General features: G+C 36.2%; 1 protein-coding gene and 1 pseudogene across 2 annotated transcripts; both read right to left on the bottom strand.

Annotated features, from left to right (window-relative positions):
* Positions 1-968: 968 nt before the first annotated feature.
* Positions 969-12,078, bottom strand: LOC115987374 (nuclear pore complex protein NUP1-like). Of its 2 annotated transcripts, none has more exons than XM_031110896.1 (9): positions 11,636-12,078; positions 10,696-10,763; positions 9,221-9,336; positions 7,046-7,244; positions 6,602-6,904; positions 6,372-6,413; positions 5,528-6,280; positions 4,746-5,281; positions 969-3,114 (listed from the first exon to the last, which is right to left on the bottom strand). In XM_031110896.1, exons 1-9 carry the CDS (start codon positions 11,946-11,948, stop codon positions 1,434-1,436), a joined length of 4,011 nt encoding a protein of 1,336 aa, XP_030966756.1. In that variant the 5' UTR covers positions 11,949-12,078; the 3' UTR covers positions 969-1,433. The 2 variants fall into 2 exon arrangements, with proteins under 2 accessions (XP_030966756.1, XP_030966755.1); XM_031110895.1 differs by having other exon boundaries at positions 6,372-6,464; positions 11,636-12,077.
* Positions 12,079-15,804: 3,726 nt separating this feature from the next.
* LOC115985388 lies at positions 15,805-18,346 on the bottom strand (annotated as a pseudogene).
* Positions 18,347-18,974: the final 628 nt, after the last annotated feature.

The raw sequence follows: 18,974 nt of genomic DNA, 5'->3' as shown, positions 1-18,974 counted from the left end.
CTTAATGACGATGGTGGTGCTTCATTCTTTTTAAAATATTGACATTGGCACTTGAAGAATATTTTATTATTTGATTTTTAACAAAATGCAACATAATACCTTATGTTGCGAGGGTATTTAAATTAGCCATATGGGGGTAAAAAAAAAAAAAAAAAGAATGTAATTATAAATACAATCTAATATTTATAATAAAAAAATCACATATATATATATATATATATTAAATATAAATAAATAGATATTATAAAAAACTATTTAATTAATATTTCAATTTTAATTTCATTTGAAAATATAAGAACTATATTTGGTCTTAATGCTATACTTAAATCAATTATTCTAGGTTTCTCAAAAAAAAAATCAATTATTCTAGAGAACACACCCAATTTCATAATATGTTAATAATATGTTTGTATATGCAAGTAGTGAACACTAAACTCTTGTTTACATAAACCCACCATTATTGGCTGGTTGTAAAGTTGCGTTTGAGAATAGGTGTTTCCATAATATTCTTCACACTTGAATAGACTGCTATTATTATTATTAAGGCTGCTTTCCATCACATCACTTCTTCTCCTAAAGGTGGCACTGAGTGCTTGAATATTGATATCAAAATTTTCATCCTCGTAAACATGATTTAATGTATCGCATATAATTTTTTTTTCTTTTTCCTTACATCCTTCTACCAAAAACCAAAAACCCAAACATTCTCTCTATAGTTGAATTGAGCACGTCTTTTTTCCAAAATTTAATCCACCTTTCCCTGCCACGAAGAGCATTTTAGAACGATCATTCCGTTTGTGCAGTACCCTTTTAAAGTACAAGCTATTATAACTCCCATTATACTTCAAGACACATATATATACTAACCAACATTATTTTCTGCCTACTAACACCAATCCTTGCAGGCTTCCAGCAGAGATTATGAACACAAAGGCTTCACATGTCGAGCCGTGATACATTTGTCAAACTAAAAAAGCACAGAAAACTCTTTTAACTTTCTTAATCGAGAGCAACTTTCTTTCCTTAAACAGATTCATGCCCTTTTCTTTTTATGTTACAAAATCACAGTACACATAACACCATCACTGGCACAGTTGCCCAACCTCAAATTCTATGAACGACTACTACTAGTACAGCACAAATGTTCTTTAGATTTGCTACAGACTGATACAAAACTGTCAAAACTTATGACCGCACTGCAACCATGGAAGACACGAAAAAAAATGTAAAGGAGAATGAGAATCATTGGATTTTGAGACCTAACAGCCTTCTTTCAACTTTGTCAGCACCAATCAATTCCAGGTGACCAACAGATACAGCAATCTCCCGCTATTGATATCTAACCATTATAATTATTTATCCATCAATTGCAACTGTCGCCTCTGACAACGATCCCAATTTGTCCGAAATGGTTGATATAATGATTGGTATATTTACTTTCTCCGCGTCTTGTTGCGACTAACTCTGACAATTTTTCGATTAGCCTTATCACCGCCACCAGCACCCAGTGAGAAGCTGCTCCCTCCTAAACTATTTGAAGCCTGAAATGGAGATTGGTTCTGTGGGGTGGCTGAATTCTGTGGGGCTCCAAATTGAAAGGGATTTCCTGCTGATGGAGTTGACCCAAACACAAAGCCAGACTGAGGAGGTGTGACAGGAGCTTGGCCAAATACTGGAACTGTGGGCATGGAAGCTTGAATGGTATCCTCTGCCATGCTGTCTTCCATATTCATTTGATCATTATTTCCCGAGGAAGATGGATTAATTGTGAAGGGGTTGGGGTTACCAAATACAGGCTGTGATGTGGGAGTAGCCATGGCTGAAGTAAATGAGAAAGTGGGACCAGATGATGCAACAATGGATGATCCAAATGCAACAGGTGCACTGCTAGGAGCAGCAGCAGAAGCTGTAGATGCTGCAAATGGAAACCCAGTTGAGGGAGATGCACCAGATGCCACAAAGGGAAATCCAGTTGAGGATGTTGTAGAAGCAGCAACAGAAGATGTAGATGCTGCAAAAGGCGAAGTAGTGGTAGGAACAGAAGTTGTAGATGACACTGGGAAGGAAAACCCAGTTGAGGGTGATGTTGTAGCAGCAACAGAAGCAGTAGATGCTGCAACGGACGACCCAATTGATGAAGATGAAGAGTTGAATGTCGAACTTGAACCAAATATTGGAGACTTTGAGGGCTGCCAAGAACCAAACAAGCTTGAAGTAGTACTACCTATGGCATTATTAGAGTTGGCATCTGCTGAAGAAGCAGAAGTGCCAAGTCCAAAAGCAGCTCCTGAATTAAAAGGCTTAGCAGCAGGAGTTGACACAGCAAATGATGAACTCCCAGAAGAGAGAGCTGTATTGCCAGCCAATCCAAATGATGGGGATGGCGCAGATGAACTGAATTGAATGGGAATGCTGTTGGTAAAAGCTGCAACCCCAGTCCCAGCAGGGGATGCCTGTGCACTAAGCGCAGATCCACTACCAGCGCTGAAAAGGGTAGAACCCTGAGACTGACTATTAGCAGCGGAAGATGTGGCTGCAGCACTAAATCCAAAAATGCTACTTCCTGTACTTGCATTTGTAGCAGATGTGCCAACAAAAAGATTGCTGCCGAAATTGCCAATCCTTGACTCAGGCCTCGTCTTGGCAGCTTCTGATGCTATTCCAGAAGTAGCTGTTACTGGTGCTTCCACAACTGTGGGTCCAAATTTAAAAATAGGCCCTGATGCAGCTGAGGTAGAGAGACTGGTGCTGCTGGTAATGGAGGTGGCAAAGGCACTGGTGGTTGTAGTGCTGCTGCTGCTGCCAGTGGAAGTAAGAGTAATCGTAGAGCTATTTGATGAATTTTGAATGGGAACATTATTAAAAAGAAGAGGTGGAATGGTTGAAGGGAAAGATGGGCTTGAAGAAAGAGACCCATTATTTAAGAAAGAATTATTGGCAGTGGTGTTGACGCCAATACTTGCAGTAGGTGTTGATGTTGATGCAGCAGATGAAAATGCAGTTTCTGGTGTCCTAAAAGTGACTCCAGCATTTGAATTGTTCTTATTATCAGCTTTTTCCAATTCAGGTACTTTAGGCATAGAATCAGTTGCACCAGCCACAAAAGTTGAAAAGCTGCAGATAAAAAGCATACAAATTTAAGAAAGAAATTCACAAAGATCAATTACTCAACAAAAGACGACTAGGTCTAAATCTAAGAAGTCAAAACATTACATTTTGAACATTAGGCTTTAACTTAAAAGTGAAATGAATAAAACGTCCTTAGACTGCTAAACTTTGATGCTTTGTAATATCACCCCACACTATTTTTTCACCAATTTAGTACATAGACTTTGGTATTGTAGCAAATAGACCTCTTCTGTCCATAAATGAATGGTAGCAGTGAATTTTACCCAGGTGAAATTGATGAATGTACATAGAAAGACCTCACAATACAAAAACATGTTGCAGAACTGTTGAAGCATATCAGGATAATTAATGTATATCAATTATCACTGGACAGAGGAACAAAAAGTAAATAATACGTCTTGTATGCCATAAGTTCCAAAAAATCAGTATAATTCCATCATAGATATGCAGAGTCTTCACAAATTCAAAAGTAAGCCATAGCACTGATGACGTGATCATGACTATCAATACATATTAATTACCACAGAAAGAAAAACAAAGAGACCATGTAACGTATTTTATATCCCTTCAATTCCAAAGGACATTACAACTCAACTTCTCTTTAAAATTATAGCTCCACATACAAACAGGTGTCTGCTACAACTCCATCTCCATATAATCTAAACAATTAATATTACAACCCTTTTTCCCTGAATTGGTAAGTTAGACATGCACCCAGGTTCTAAAACACATAACTTGAGTTGAGCGCATTGACAAGCCACTCCCATTTTTTAATTATCAAACATACAATTGTCTCTTTTTTCTGATAGGTAAGAAAAAAAATTTATTGAGAAAAGACAACTTCATTAAAAGGATAAAGTAGCCAAAAAAATATGTACAAACAACAAAGGAAACAAATTTTAATTCCATGGCCATTCCATTCTATAGCTGTGTCCTGTTCTATAACTGCTGCATCTTTTAGTTTCTTTTTTTGTGCAAATACAGACTTACTAATGAACTCAAGAATTGAACATGGATTTGACAGGTTCTATTTCCAGATTCAGAGCCATATCACACTTGCTTCAAATGCTCAAGAATTTCCAGATTCAGAGCCATATCACACTTGCTTCAAATGCTCAAGAACCATAGGGAAATTATCACCTTAATTTCCCAGCTATTCAAAGTTATGGAAGAATTCTTAACTAACCCTGGGGAGGCAAACTTGTGATATGTTCAACATTACTTATTATATCCAGGCTACAGATGTTTTGTACTAAAATGGGTCAAAGCTAGACATAGATCTCAAAAGTCCTTGCATATACAAATTAACTAAAATTTCAACTTGTTCCCCTCAGATGGTGGATGAACTATAATTTACATTTGTGAATCATTTTTCATCCTTGACTTAGGAGTATCCCTCCACTACTGTTCCAATATGTTCCTCCAATAGAACCCCCTTTTTATCCAAAACAACAAACACACAAAATCACACATATATAAGACAGCATCAATATATTTCAAACAAGATAACCACCCCTTCCACCGTCTATCACACCAAGACAGACCAAACATAACTAAATATGGAGACAATCAATAAATTCCTTTAATATATTTAGTAACAATAAATATACACTAACCTGCTAGAGCTCTCCGGTTTTGGGTCTGAACTAACACCAAATTTATGTCCTGCAGATTCACTACCTAAAGATGAGGAAGCCAATGTAAACTGTGGCATCTTTTTATCAGCACTTGAAGCAGTAAAAAAGCTAGCAGCAGCATTTGGTTCCTTTGGTGAAGCAACTTTATCTCCAAAGCTATATGTGGGAGGTGAAACATTTGGTTGCTTTGGTGATGCAGATTTATCATATTTTAAGGATGACTGTATCGATATCACTGCAGGAGGGACAGCCTCGCTGGTAGAGTTGGCCTTTGGAAAGGCAAAGCCAATGCTCTTTTCAGTAACCACAGGCCCATCAGAAGTTACATCAGTTTTTTGGTTCAATGCAGCACTTTCAGGGGGCTTAAATCCTGATAGAGATGGAGGCTTCTCCTGTGTTACCACTTCGGCAAAATTGGACTTCCTCTCCGCCACAACATCATCCTTTTCTCTCTCTTCAACCAATGAAGTGGGAGCTGCCCCGTTAGAATAGTCATCATCCAGCTCCAAAAAATCCTAAAGAAGAGATCCATAGAATAAAATTTATTTGATGATTTGTTAAGTGGAATATCAAACACCTCTTTGGAGAGTGTAAGCTAACCTATAAAATTTTATAATTTTATGCGTTACATTATCATGACCATAAATAAAAATAAGCAGCAATTAATATCAAATAGGATGGAAGAAGAAGCAAGTTGACCAAGGCATTTATCAAATGCTTCGGATAGAGACTAAAATAGACATGAGAAAATAAACACATACCTCCTGTGCAGTCATACGGAAAGGTCGTCTCTTTTGTGGAGGATAGTTGAATGAATTAATCACCACAGAATCTGCAAATTTAATGCTGGGTAAGGTGTCCTTGTTTGGAGCTTTAGAATCTACACCATTCACTACAGAAACCGATATGTCACTAGAAGAAACAAGCTTCAATGGGCCATTTTCTTCAACTTTGTTTTGCTTCTGCTGAGTAATGTCCACAGCATCAGGTAACAAGGTATCAAGTGAACTATCCAACTTGTTATTCTCCGATAAATTCTCCAGAAGTTTTGGTGATTCTACAGTCTCCAGGCTTCTAAGAGCCTTTCCACGTAACATAGATGGTGACAATTTAGAGGGTGAGCTATCCCTCACAGATGCTAGCTTGAACTCAGATGATTTCTCTTTTGGTGAAACCAGCTTTTCAAGTTGCTGCAATATTTTTGAAGCCATCTCACTAGACTTGGAGGAAACAAGGGGAAAACTTGTACCCGGCATGCTGTTATCTCCATTCTCTGTTGAGTTCTTCATCAAATGATCCTTAGATTCAACCCGTAAAGGTGACTTTTGTGTCAAAAAGGAAGGGCGTTGAGCAGAACCAGGACTGACTCCAGTTCCAGCAATAGGGAGGGGACTACCAGAAACTGGGACGCTCAAGCCTCTCGAAGAGAGAAGACTAGGCTTTTGACGAATTCTACGTATAGGACCAACAGATCCTATATCATTATCTAAGACTGAACTTCTGCGTTTTAAAGCCTGCAAAGGAAAGAAACATAATCAACAATTTAATCAGGGTGATGAAATGAAAACATAGAGGATAGCATCTGATGATCTGCAGAATTTATACCCCTTGTTTAGATCCAGAAACTTTATTCTGCTCCCAAGCAGCCTGAGATGATGATGATGATGGCCCATCATAAGCAACAATGGGCCCAACACCCTAGAAAATGATCAAATGATATAAGAACTTCCTTTTTTTTCTTTCTTTTTATTTTTCTGAGAAGAAAATTATATAAGAACTTAACTCTAGAAAAACAATGATATTCTAAAGGACGTTATTTTCACTAGTAGGAATACCTTGATGGTAGAGGTTGGGTTAACTCTGGAATATGGCGTCCGAGCCATGCTATATATTGCAGATTTTCCTCGAGATCTAGGTGTCATAAAACCGTTTTCAGGATACCCAACATGACCAGAGGACCGCAAAACAAGTGGCATAATGGGTGACTTTTGCAGAAAAGGCCCACTGCTTATCACGGATGAATCTTCCCTCAAAGCTTGACTACGAATACCTAGCATTGATGGGGATACTTTTGAAGGCTTAGAACCCATGTAAGCTTTTGCAAGCTCTGCAGGTGAAGCAACATCCTCATCAAGGACCTGAAGACATTTTTTAACCATTACATGTGAAAGAAGTGCATGCAATATGTAAATTTTACATGATAAGAGCATCGTGCACAACCACCCAAAAGCATTTTAAATTATGTAAACCATAAACAGAATACAAGCTATTTTTCTTACACTTGAGTTAATGACAGGAGTTGAAATGAGGTGGCTCCCAATCCCATTTTCTAAAGCTTGTGCTTTTGAAAGTTCCTCCCTTCCGACGTTAGACCCTACCGGCTCTGATGGAATCACTTCAGACTTTTTCTCTTCATCCCCAATATTGATATCAAGAGTTCTTGCATGCAACAAGGCTGTCAAACGATCAATCTCAGATCTGCAAAGTAGTTGAATTAGGTTCAGCATCAAAGGAAGTCATGACTCAAAATAAAACAAAAGCATCAGCATCAGCATGATATCAAACAAATATTAACCGCCACAGATATATATATATATATATATTTTTATATGGCAAAGACTGGTTCAGTTGGAACAGTAGAACCTGAAGTCATTACTGCTACTGCATTCAGATAAACAAACATGGAGACAAGTGTGATCCAAATTAGCAAAAACAACCTCTCATGACATCCCATGCTTACTGAATTTCAAAGTTCTCACAGAAGGAAAAATAACAAAAAGGGGTAATAATTCCGCATCAAAGATGGCATCAGACTTAAATGCGCATCTAAGAAACATTAACTGCCACAGATCTAAGTATGACAGAGACTGGTTTAATTGAAACAATAGAATCTGAAGTCATTTCTGCTACTGCATGTGGACAAACAAAAATGGAGACAAGTGAAAACCAAATTGACAAAACAACTCCTAAACATTCCATAATTATGGAACTTCAAAGTTCTCACAAAGGGAAAAATAACAAAAATGGGTAATAGATTTCAGATCAAAGATGGCATCAGACTTAGACAAAGCACCAAAAAAATTCAACAATTTTAATCTCTCATTTTTTTGCTAGAAATTTTTTTTTTTTTGATAAGTAAAAAGGATGTATATTCAAGAAAACTACCTTATGCAAAAAAACATAAGGCAGAGAAAGATTACAGAGAAAGAAAAGGAAAAAGAACAAAGAAAAAAGAAAAGCTACTAATTACAAAGGAGAGAGCTAAGGAACATAGGGAGAGAATCACTAGTGGTGAGTCCCCAAGCCCTAGACTAGTCAAAGAGTGAGCCACTAAAAGAAGCCAAAAGCTGGTCATCGGAACTTTTCATGTCCTCAAACGTCCTCCAGTTTCGTTCCCTCCATAGACACCACATTAAGCACAACGGAGCTAGATTCCAAACGCTAGACGAATGCTTTCCAAGCCAATTCCACCAACCAAAGAGAGTATCCGCAACCGATCTTGGCAAGACCCAAGAAATCCCAAAGGATCTAAAAACCAAACTCCACAACCGATAAGCCTTACCACAATGAAGTAGCAAGTGATCTACCGTCTCACCATTACAACGACACATAATGCACCAGTCAACAAAATCCATCCCTTTACCCCTCAAATTGTCACCTGTAAGGATCTTATTCCATACAGTAGTCCATACAAAGAAAGAAACTCGCCTAGGAGCCTTAACCTTCCAAACACCTTTCCAAGGAAAGATTATGGGCAAGGGATTTCTTAACTTATTATAAAATGATCAGATGTCAAAATCCCCATTCTTCGTCAACTTCCATCGCATACGATCTCCATTCTCAGTATGAGGTAAATTAGAACCCAAAGTACGGAGAAATTCATCCACACCACCCGTTTCCCAATCATTTGGTCTCCGAATGAAATGAACATCCCAACTTTTTCGTTCCTCTGTCCCCAACCGTTCAAGAGAGGAAGCCACTGATGCCTCTTTATTGGAAGCAATCCTGTACACACCCGGAAAGGTTAAGTGAAGTGGAGACTCCCCATACCAAAGATCTTTCCAAAGCTTCACTCTATCCCCCACCCCCACCTCAAACTGAATATTCTTACTAAAAACCTCCCAACCCATTCGGATACTTCTCCACAAACTACACCCATGTACCCCTCTATCTAGCTTGGAGGTCCATCCCCCCCATTCTTCCCCAAATTTTAGAGCTACAACCCTCCTCCAAAGCCTTGTCTCCTCAACCCCGAACCGCCACAACCATTTCCCTAGTAAGGCTTTATTAAGAGTAGTTATTTTCCTTACTCCTAACCCACCATTTTCCAGAGGTGCACACACCTTGTCCCATCCCACCAAATGAGTCCTGGAATCCCCCCATAAATTACAAAACAGGAAGTATTTTCAGTAAGAGGTTGATGAGTGATGACATTTTAATGTTACAAAGACTACCTGGTAAAAGTCTTCTGCTTTAAAATTTGCTCAAGCTCCGTCAAGCCTCCTTTGTCAGAACTACTACTTGATTTGTCAACTCGATCAATGGCTCCTCGTTGCACTCCGGGAGAATCCTTTGCAGGCAAATTTTCAACAACACAAACAAAAAATAATGAATAAGAAATCAGCACACCATATTAATGGAATAATTCTGATAATATTTTATTATTAATGAATCAATCCATCAGCTAGATACATGCAGCCAATGAGATACAGCATATAATAATTCCCTAGAACATGTTCACACAACCTAAAGGATATGAGATGTGTAGTGTCTACACATTAATCCATTTACAAATAGAGCTCACAGAATCAATTTGAAACAAGTACAGAAACCAGTCAACATTGAGGCAAACCATTAAATAATTCACCAAGAGACTAATAAAAAGCAAAGTATTAAAAAGCAAATAAAGAAAACAGAAGAAAGAGCTTCCCAATCAGAATTTAGAAAGCATTTAAATTCTACCACCTAACACATGTATTAACAGAAGGCTTGTGAGAGAGGTACCCTTACACGTGCCATGATTTTTTTTTTTTTAAAATGAAATCTCTATTGGAAAAGAAAAGTATACTAAACAAAGAGACAAGTACTGCTTACTACACCAGCTAAGACAATAAACAGTGATCATTTGCCCACAATAGCAGAACTTCTAACATTGCTGCTAACCATAGGATCTCTGCCAGAACTAGTCAAAAAGAAACTCAGCTGTATCCATTCAATTTATCAGAAGACACTTAGCATCTTACATATTTCTCTTTAGTTTGGAAAGAGTAACATCTTAACAATCTTATATTTCTACCTATTATGTAGCACAAGTTTCTTCTTCCAGATCAAGCTTTTTTCCATGCAGGAAAGTTGACTATAACAGAATTGTGCCCTCTTTCTGAAAACATTTAAGCATGCTACTTCATGCTAAAATTTCTTTGTTCACTAAATCTACCCTCTATTTTAGCCACTCATGAGTTCATCACATTAGATGCATACAAGACTGTTTGCAAAAGCAATGATTCAGTAACAGGATTAAGTCTTCTGGTCTTAGTGGAATATAAATGGACTTCACTCTGCAAATACAATTTCACAGCCAAAACCCCATTTTAATTTCTAAGGCATTCCACAATGAAGAGGACAGTTCACACTTGAATGCCCACTGGACCTATGTGCAACAAGATGGGAGGTAACTCTTCTACCACATAATGCCTTAAAAAGCAATAAAGACAGAATTTGATCCTAGGCCTATGGTGCTGTGCCCAGAGACTTCACCAACTAGACTAACTACCACTTTAGCCATGTAGCTTAATTGATAAAATTAAAATAAAAGAATTTTACGTCGAAATAAAATTAAGAAAATTAAGAATACCATTTAAGTGACAGGTGACAAGAATAGAAACCCGTACACATGCAAGAAGTAACATAAAAAAGCATTACAACTTACAATGTCAACTGCTTCATGGTACTCATCCCTTACTTCCGGGTGCTTATCATTTAATTCCTGGTTTGCTTCTGGTCAAATATTAAAATTTATATTATACGAGCTCGTGATTATCAAAACTAATTCAAATTTCATCAAAACAAAGGTAAAGCAAAACAACTCATATGGTAATCGCAAAATTAAGCTTATGAAAAGCTATTATAAAATACAGAAGAAAAATGATAATAGCTAGTCCTTATAAGCTTAAAGTCTCCATATGCAGCGTGCAAAAATACAGATCCTATTAAAATAATTAATAACAAAAATTATAGAAGACAGTGAGAGATTTATTTCACATGAACAAGGTTTTCCTCTAGAATCTGCCCCAACCCATTATGTAGTGATTCATAAAATCGTCTTCGGGGGTATTCAATGACATGGGTCATTAAATTATTTAAACAAGTCAAGTACAGGTAAATGGGTATTTGGAGGTAAACACTGTTCTTTGGCAAATATACATATAACATAAATTTCCACTGATACATTGCATAATTGAATCACAAAAATTGACTTCCAACGAACCAATTGAAAAATTAAATCACTTCCAACTTCCATAATTTCAAGTTCTTCAAATTCAAAACCACACATATTGCCACAAGTTCACTGTTCAGATAGCCAAATTTAAGCAATCCCATTACTTCTAAATGCAAGTTTGTTCCAAATCCACAAATTTTTGGTTCACGAACAAAACCCTAACAAAACGTAAATTGCAGAATTTTACCCTAGAATTAGCTCCAATACAAATTAAGCTACTTCCACACCTAAATCTCGAGTCTCACAAAATATCAAACCCTAACTAAACGTTCCGTAATGAAAAAAAAAAAATGAAAAAAAAAGGACACTATTTCCACAAAGCAACACGCGCAGAATTGGTTTTCGCATGCAAAAAATCAAAAACGCGAACCTGAATTTGACGGCTGCGGCGGCTGTGGCGGCGGCGGAGGAGCGAGGCGCTTGCTGAAGAATGCGGAGAACAATCGGTGGGCGCTAGAGGCGATGAGGCGCTGAGCCGGATCGACGAGGCGGGAGAGCCAGCCGTTGTTGTTGGTGGCCACGGCGGCGGCGAGGCTGGGGGTTCTGATAGCGGTTCGAGGACGATCGTACGGCGTCGTTTGGGTGGCTCGTCGGAACGGACGCTTCCGGAACTTGCCGCCGGTGCCGAATCCTCCTTCCGACGAAACGGCGGCGTAGGGCTTCTCTTCCCGCGCCGTCTCCATGAGAGAGAAAGAGAGAGAGCTCTTAGGGTTTCAAAATTTTGGGGAACAGAGGTTGACAAGAGAGAGAAACTGAACAAAGTGCAAGTTAGGGTTTTTAATAGACAGAGAGAGAAAGGAAAAAAAAAATGAAAGATACTCTAGATAGAGAGAGAGAGAGAGAGAGAGTACGAGAGTTACTATTAAATTATTTCGAAAATAAATACTATATATATATTTTTTATTTTTTGCTGCTATTGTTTTTTTTTTTTGGTTAGGACAAGGCTAATGTGACATGTTCTGAATTTTGAGATACAATTCTTTTATTACCACATATTTTGTTAAAAATTGATAGTACGTGTGTAATGGTAATCGGTGAAATATTACTTTCACATTAATTGTCAATTTTTGTTCATTGTTTTCAATCACACATATTAGGACTGTATGAAAAATTTGTGATAGAATCATAAATCGATGGTTTTGATTTGAATGCGATGATTGGTAAACCATTACTTTCAAGTGAATTGTTATAATTCAGAATGACACTTATTATTGTGGGAAAATTTTATGATTGAATCATAAGATTGATGTTTTTGATTTGAATGTGTGATGATTTGGGTTTTTTTTTTTTTTTGTTATTAATGTGATTATTTATGTATAGACAGGTTGGTTGGTAATTCTATATGTTGATATTTATGAAAGGTAATTATTGTATTCATAAATTCATTTGGGGTTTCTCAAAAAAAAAAAATCATTTGGGGGATATTTGGTGGACTTTTTTCTAAAATCACATATGTATTGTCCTTAGAAAATAAAAGTGACTTGTAAATGGCCCAAAAAGTAGGATATGCTGAGAGTGTCTGATTCCATATAGGCTCCAAAAAGGTCAAAGAAGGGCGCCCAGAAAGTGACAAGTACACAAGCTGATTTGAAGCATAAGCTGTGGAGAAATAAACAAAACTAGAGAGTGCTCATAAAAACTGGACATCCCACTTCCACAGTGTCAGTGCATCCCCCATTGTCAATGTGTCAGACTAGGTAAGATCTGGCTCCTTAAGTTTCTAAAGGCATCTTCCTAACATTACTATAATTGTATGTGATACAACTTTGGCATAATTTTAATAGGGCAAATTATAAGTAGTGGAGAAAAAAATAATTGATTTATACCTACACGATAGGAAGTCAATCACAATATGCCACATAAAATAGTTGTAATACTAGAATTAGTTAATCATTAGAGTTACCAATTGTTTCATACACATGATGAATGTGAGGTAAGTAGATAACTTATATAAACCCTACACTTGTTTTATTAATCCAGTTCTATACTGGTTGTTTGACTCCTTTTTATTACTTTGTTTTTAAAAAAAAGTTTTTATGTTCTTTTTTTAATAGGGAATCTTAGTATGTGAGGAGGAATAAAATCACTTAACTGAGTCGTCCGCCAAATTAACAAGCTTATTAATTAAGCAAGTTTGTTGGATGAGTACATTCGCAATTAATGAGTTGTCCCATATTAAGGGAAAGTGTATATAGATTCTTACCATAACTAAAATAACTCCTTCTGGTGCCGACTTTAGGACCTCATTCAAAATATGTCCCAAATTCGGAGGATAATTAGTTTTACTAAAAAGAAAAAGGGCAAAACTTAGGTATAGTGCCTTAGTTACTGTTCGTTAAGTACCCCATTTAAAATTTAGCCACCTGTCTATTCACTTAACAAAGCAAACGGACATCTCTTTTTCTGTTTTCTTTTTCTCCTTTCATTTTCTTTCAATGTGTCAAAAGGCTCAAAACTTAAAACCCTTGGAAGTCCGGAACTCCAACGTCCCTCATCTCACACTCTAAGACTTCTAGATTTTGAAGAAATCAATATTTCAAAAGGAGGAAAGGGCTGGCTCTCATGTGTTGTCAATTGATACCAATCTCTATTTATTTCTTTGTTCCTCTCTTTTCTGATCTCTCTCTTGATAATTCTTTTTTCTGATCTAACCCTTAAAACAGTCAAAAGGTTGATGTGGCTGGCTTTTGATCTCAAAGATTTGAACTTTGGTTTGCAATTTGAACGGTTGGTTGGGCTCGGTGGGTGCCTAGCTTTGGTGTTTGAAAAAGATATTGATCTTAATTTCATATTGGAGTTGTGATTTCTAAATAATTACTTCATGGGTTAAGGATAATTTTTCCCAAAAAAAAGAAGGAAAGAAGGAGAATTCTAGGTCATGAACTTTGGTTTTCATGAAAATGTTTTACACACATAAAAATAAAAAATAAAAAATAAAAACGAAAAAAAAGGCGGTGTGAATGTGTTGAAATCATCATTGACAATCAATTTTCTCTAATGGCTCAAGGTTTCAATTGTGCTAAACCTGTCTCTAATATGTACAATATATTGTCAATATTAGTCACTTAATCTCCCACAGAATCGAACACTAAACAATCCCTTTCTGTCTCTCTAACACCAAAATCAAATTAGATTTAAGCTTTTAAAGTAAAACTCAATTCTTAAGAAAATCATAAATTTTCATATCTTTTAGTTGAATTTACACTTGAACTATGAAATTTGATTATTCATATGAAATTAGTCTTAGTTTGATTAGTATTAATTAATTAAGTATGTATTTAATTTGCCTTTACTTGGGTAGGTTGAGGTTATGAAGTAATTTTATTATTAAGTGATCATTTTGTTATCCTATTTTGAAACTACACCTTTTCAAAGTAAAATAGTAGATGAATTTTTTTTTTTTTTTTTTTTTTTTGGGGAAAAAATATCACTATTTGTGCTGCATTGGTCCATACAACCATCTGGTTGAACTTAATAAGGGAACCTAATGTAAAAAACCTAATTTCAACATTTGTTTAACCATTCCAATATGGTGATGATTCACAAATCCTCTCTACCCCAAATTTTGAATGGTATTGGTTTGGGTAAGGCTGTCTGGTGAGTCAGGTGCCCCTACCAAACCGATCGGATCCGCCCTACCCGAAGCCCAACAGGCAGGCCTGAATAGTATGGTTAGTCAAATTCAGATCCTTTGCTGTTAAAAACCAAAAAATCGGTTCGGGTGGCGGGTTAAGGAATTTGAATCCCGTAGAAACCGACCCGATCATTCATTCATAAATTTAAAAGGAAAACATTTTGGGTATTACCCATTCTCACGCTTAAGACCTGAAGACTGAAGTAGATCCATTCTCTCTCAAATTCCTAACCCTAGCCTCTGTCTTATTGCTGTCGTCAACAAATTCCCCAAAAATACCAGCGTCCTAGGTTGAGTTTCGCTCAAATCCCACTCTCTTGATCTGCTTGAAATGGCTTTGATCTTGTGCAATTTAATGGTGGATGTACTAATCTTGTGATGGATGCGGTGATGGTGGGAGGACGGAGTGGTGGTGGTGCCGGTTGAGTTTTATTTATCCTCTTTCTCTCTTTTTCTTACGGTTTCAGATTTGGGTTTGTGGTGTTTTTTGTGCTGTTTGGTTTCAATTTCATATTTGGGTTTGTGGTATTTTTGGTGTTATTTGATTTCCATAGTTTTGGATTGTGGTTGTGAGCTGTGTTCTTTGGTGTTATTTGTTTGGGCTAGACAAATTTTGCAGCTTTTTTCCTTTTTATTTCTTCTTAATTTTAAATTCTGTTTCTATAACTTTTTAAAATCTTACCCTTTTTTTAAAGAATTGTTTTACTTTTACGCATCTTATTATTTATACAAAAATACAACAATAACAATAACAGAGCCTTAGTCCTAACTTTTCTAGGGTCGACTATAAATTCTCAGTGTCCGAGCACATGTATTCTTATCCTCCACTAATAGTAGCAACTTGGTTGTTGTTGCTGTATTATGAACAATAAAAAAAAAACGAGATTGTGGATCCAAAACCCCCCTAGATGCATGTATATACCAACAAAAAAAGAACATATTGTTGCACTTCCAAGAATGTCCGAATGTTTCTGTCATAACCAATTTGAATACAGGAAAAGGGCAACACTAAAAATACCATACCAGTTTTTTCCTTTGCAAAGTATGATGCAATACAATTGAAGGGCTGATTGCTGTTTCCAAACTCACAGTACATGAAATCTGAATAAATCCAACAGTTACACTCTAAAAAAGCCTTGCTGCTTCTTAGATGAGCACCGAGGCTCCTACTGTACAATCTTTGATCCCTCAAGAGGTTAAAACAAAGAAGAAAGAATCAAGAATCCACCTGCTTCCTTTGAGAATACAGTCCTAGAACCTCTCTAAATCCAATGCTGAAACCATTTTCTAGACCCTTTTACCAACACCTACAGGGTCTCCTTTTCGCATCATCGCCACAAACTCATTGTAATCTATTGCTCCATCCTGCAAAATTGATAGAAACAAATGATTATAGGCATCACACATGAAAGGAATGAGCAAATTGCTGAATAGTGAATTTCTTCTCCTTGGTAGGACTTGCACCTAATACCTGATCCAATTCCACCTATCTTTTTACCACTTGGTGTCAAGACTCATGGGCTGGCTGAATGAAACTTACTTCTCTACACTATGTGAATGGAAAGAACGATATGCTGTGCCAGTCATGTCAATGTGGTCTGGAACCTAATATTTAGGCTCTTTTGCATCAAATGCAGCCATAAACCATTGCACAGAAACGGCCTTCAGGCAAAAAACTATATAGTTGCAAAAATTGTATCATCTTATTATTTAGGAAGATCAACAAGAAAAAATCCATATCTCAACCCCCCTCCCTGCTCCAAATGCCTAATCACCATGGTATGATAGTTTTAGCTTTTTAAATTGTACTTAATTTTCATCAGAAAAAACCATTAGTCAAATCCAACTTAAAATGAATTTCAAGTTCTCTGGGATGGACATATAGCTTGACCAAAGTGCTACCCTAATCAGTAATCAGGTTTTACTGAGTTGTCAAGGTCTCAGAAGCAAGTAGCGAAGAAGGGTTGGAAGGCCATAAAGATTGTTCTTTCAATCCTTCACCATAGTACTATTGAGAAGATATGATAAAAGAAAACACACACGTTGTCCTGATCAACTTCTTGGATCAAATCTTCCAAGCGAACATCTTCTATGCCAAACTCCTCACAAGCTTTATGAATCTCATCAGCAGTAATAAAACCACTTCCATCCTTATCGAAGTAGGAAAAAGCTGCAAATAGATGATCCTCTCTCTCAATTTTGTTCAGATGCAATGTTGCAGCAATGAATTCTCCTTAATCAATGGTTCCACTGTTATCAATATCTGCCTGCAATTTAGTAAAACATCAGATTTAAAATATAATTCAGTAATACAACATTATTCCATAGTCTTATGGGAGCTAACGAAATTCTCTGAAACATTATAGCCCTTTTTAAATATTCTTGCCTATAGCACATTCATGCAATGAGACGAGAGCAGTTTTTCAAGCGAGCTCTCTCAGAAAGCAGTTCTAGTCACATCATTTTTTTAAGATATAATAGAATGCATTGTTGTTCTCATATATCAAAATAATTCGGAGAAATAGAAAATATATACTGCTCGAAGTAATATAGCATGCATCCCAATCATCCATGTGGCTAAGTCCTTTTATCAAAAAAAACATAACATTAAGGGGGGATTATTGTTTGATTTTCATTTTCAAAACACTATCCATCATGTTGTTAGTGATATGAAGAAGAAAACACCTTCCTTTTTTTTTTTGCTCCGAGTATTTAACTTAATAAACTCAATGATAACAACAAGATCCCTTTCCTGTTTTTGAGCCTTGATTCTAGTTGGCCTTTGTTTCTGTTATATGTGTTATGTTAGCTGAGTTTTTCAGGTTTTGATGGCGTAGGTCGTGTTTTCTGGTGTTCTACAGCTTAGCTGCTTCTTTAAGGGCAGGGTTGGCCATAGACATTTTGGGGTCTAAAGTGAGAATTAAAAATGAGACTTTTTTTTATACTTATATATTAATTAAATTAATGTTTATTTAATATTTTTATATTATAATATATTTCATTTAAGACTTATTCTTCTTGCCTTTTGAGATGCAAATTTACTAATTAAATTTTTATTTTTTTAAAAAGTTTTTTATATCCATATGCATATTTTCTAGTACACATTTCTAATCAAACAATATATTTATAAAGACTAAAATAAAAAATAACTTTCAAGTGTAGAGTAAATGAGAAATAGAATTTGATTTATATAAAAAGCATTGTTATAATTTTACCGAACAATAACAAATTTTTAGCAATTTCAACATGCATAAATAAAGACTTATTTAATATATTACCACTAACTAAAAAAACACAAATAAACAAAATATAAACAAAACACGCAGGCTTAAAAAAATAAAATAAATGATACAGTGATGAGCCAGCCAAAAACGCAGGCTAAAGAAAAGAAAAAAAAAACTTGAAGGCCCAAACCAAACGTGAAATGTCCAGCCATGAGCCAGCCATAACTAAACTCTTCATTATAAACAAAACACAAAACAGGCCCAAAATATGGATAACAAATAAAATGAAGAGAAAGCCGAGCGCCCAAGCCTTTATTCTTTATTTATTCTTTATGGCATGAAGCCCAAAAATAAAAATTGGGTCAAGTTTACAATTATTGTATACGCAAGGTTTCTCATATGCCTATACTCATTAACAATTCTTTATGGCATGAAGCTCAGAAGCTATAAATTCATAACCTCCTCTCAAAACCTCTACCAGCACAGGCCCTCTAATTAAGACTCCAGATTCCAAATCCATATCATGGAGTGGTTGACTAGCCAAACAATATAAAATTATTCTGTGTGCAATTGCCCCAACAAACAATTAAATTACAAAAATCTTGATTGCTATCCTTTTATAATCTTCTATCCCAATTAATATCTCACTAATATTGCAAATGTTCTAGGCGAGTCAATATCGAATGACTGAACAAGCTCATGAGTCCCTTAGTTGAAAGTAACACACTTAAAATTTTAAGTTAGTAGCTTTAAAGATCTGTTAAACTGACATACTTTATTAACTTCTACACCTATATAATAAATATTGCCATGGAGTAATAGCTAAAATTTCAGACTCCTTATGATTAGCT

Source organism: Quercus lobata, chromosome 4 (assembly GCF_001633185.2).
Source record: "Quercus lobata isolate SW786 chromosome 4, ValleyOak3.0 Primary Assembly, whole genome shotgun sequence".
Classification (NCBI taxonomy): Eukaryota; Viridiplantae; Streptophyta; class Magnoliopsida; order Fagales; family Fagaceae; genus Quercus; species Quercus lobata.
Note: the sequence above shows the minus strand (reverse complement) of the source record. Positions and strands in the feature narration are given on the sequence as shown.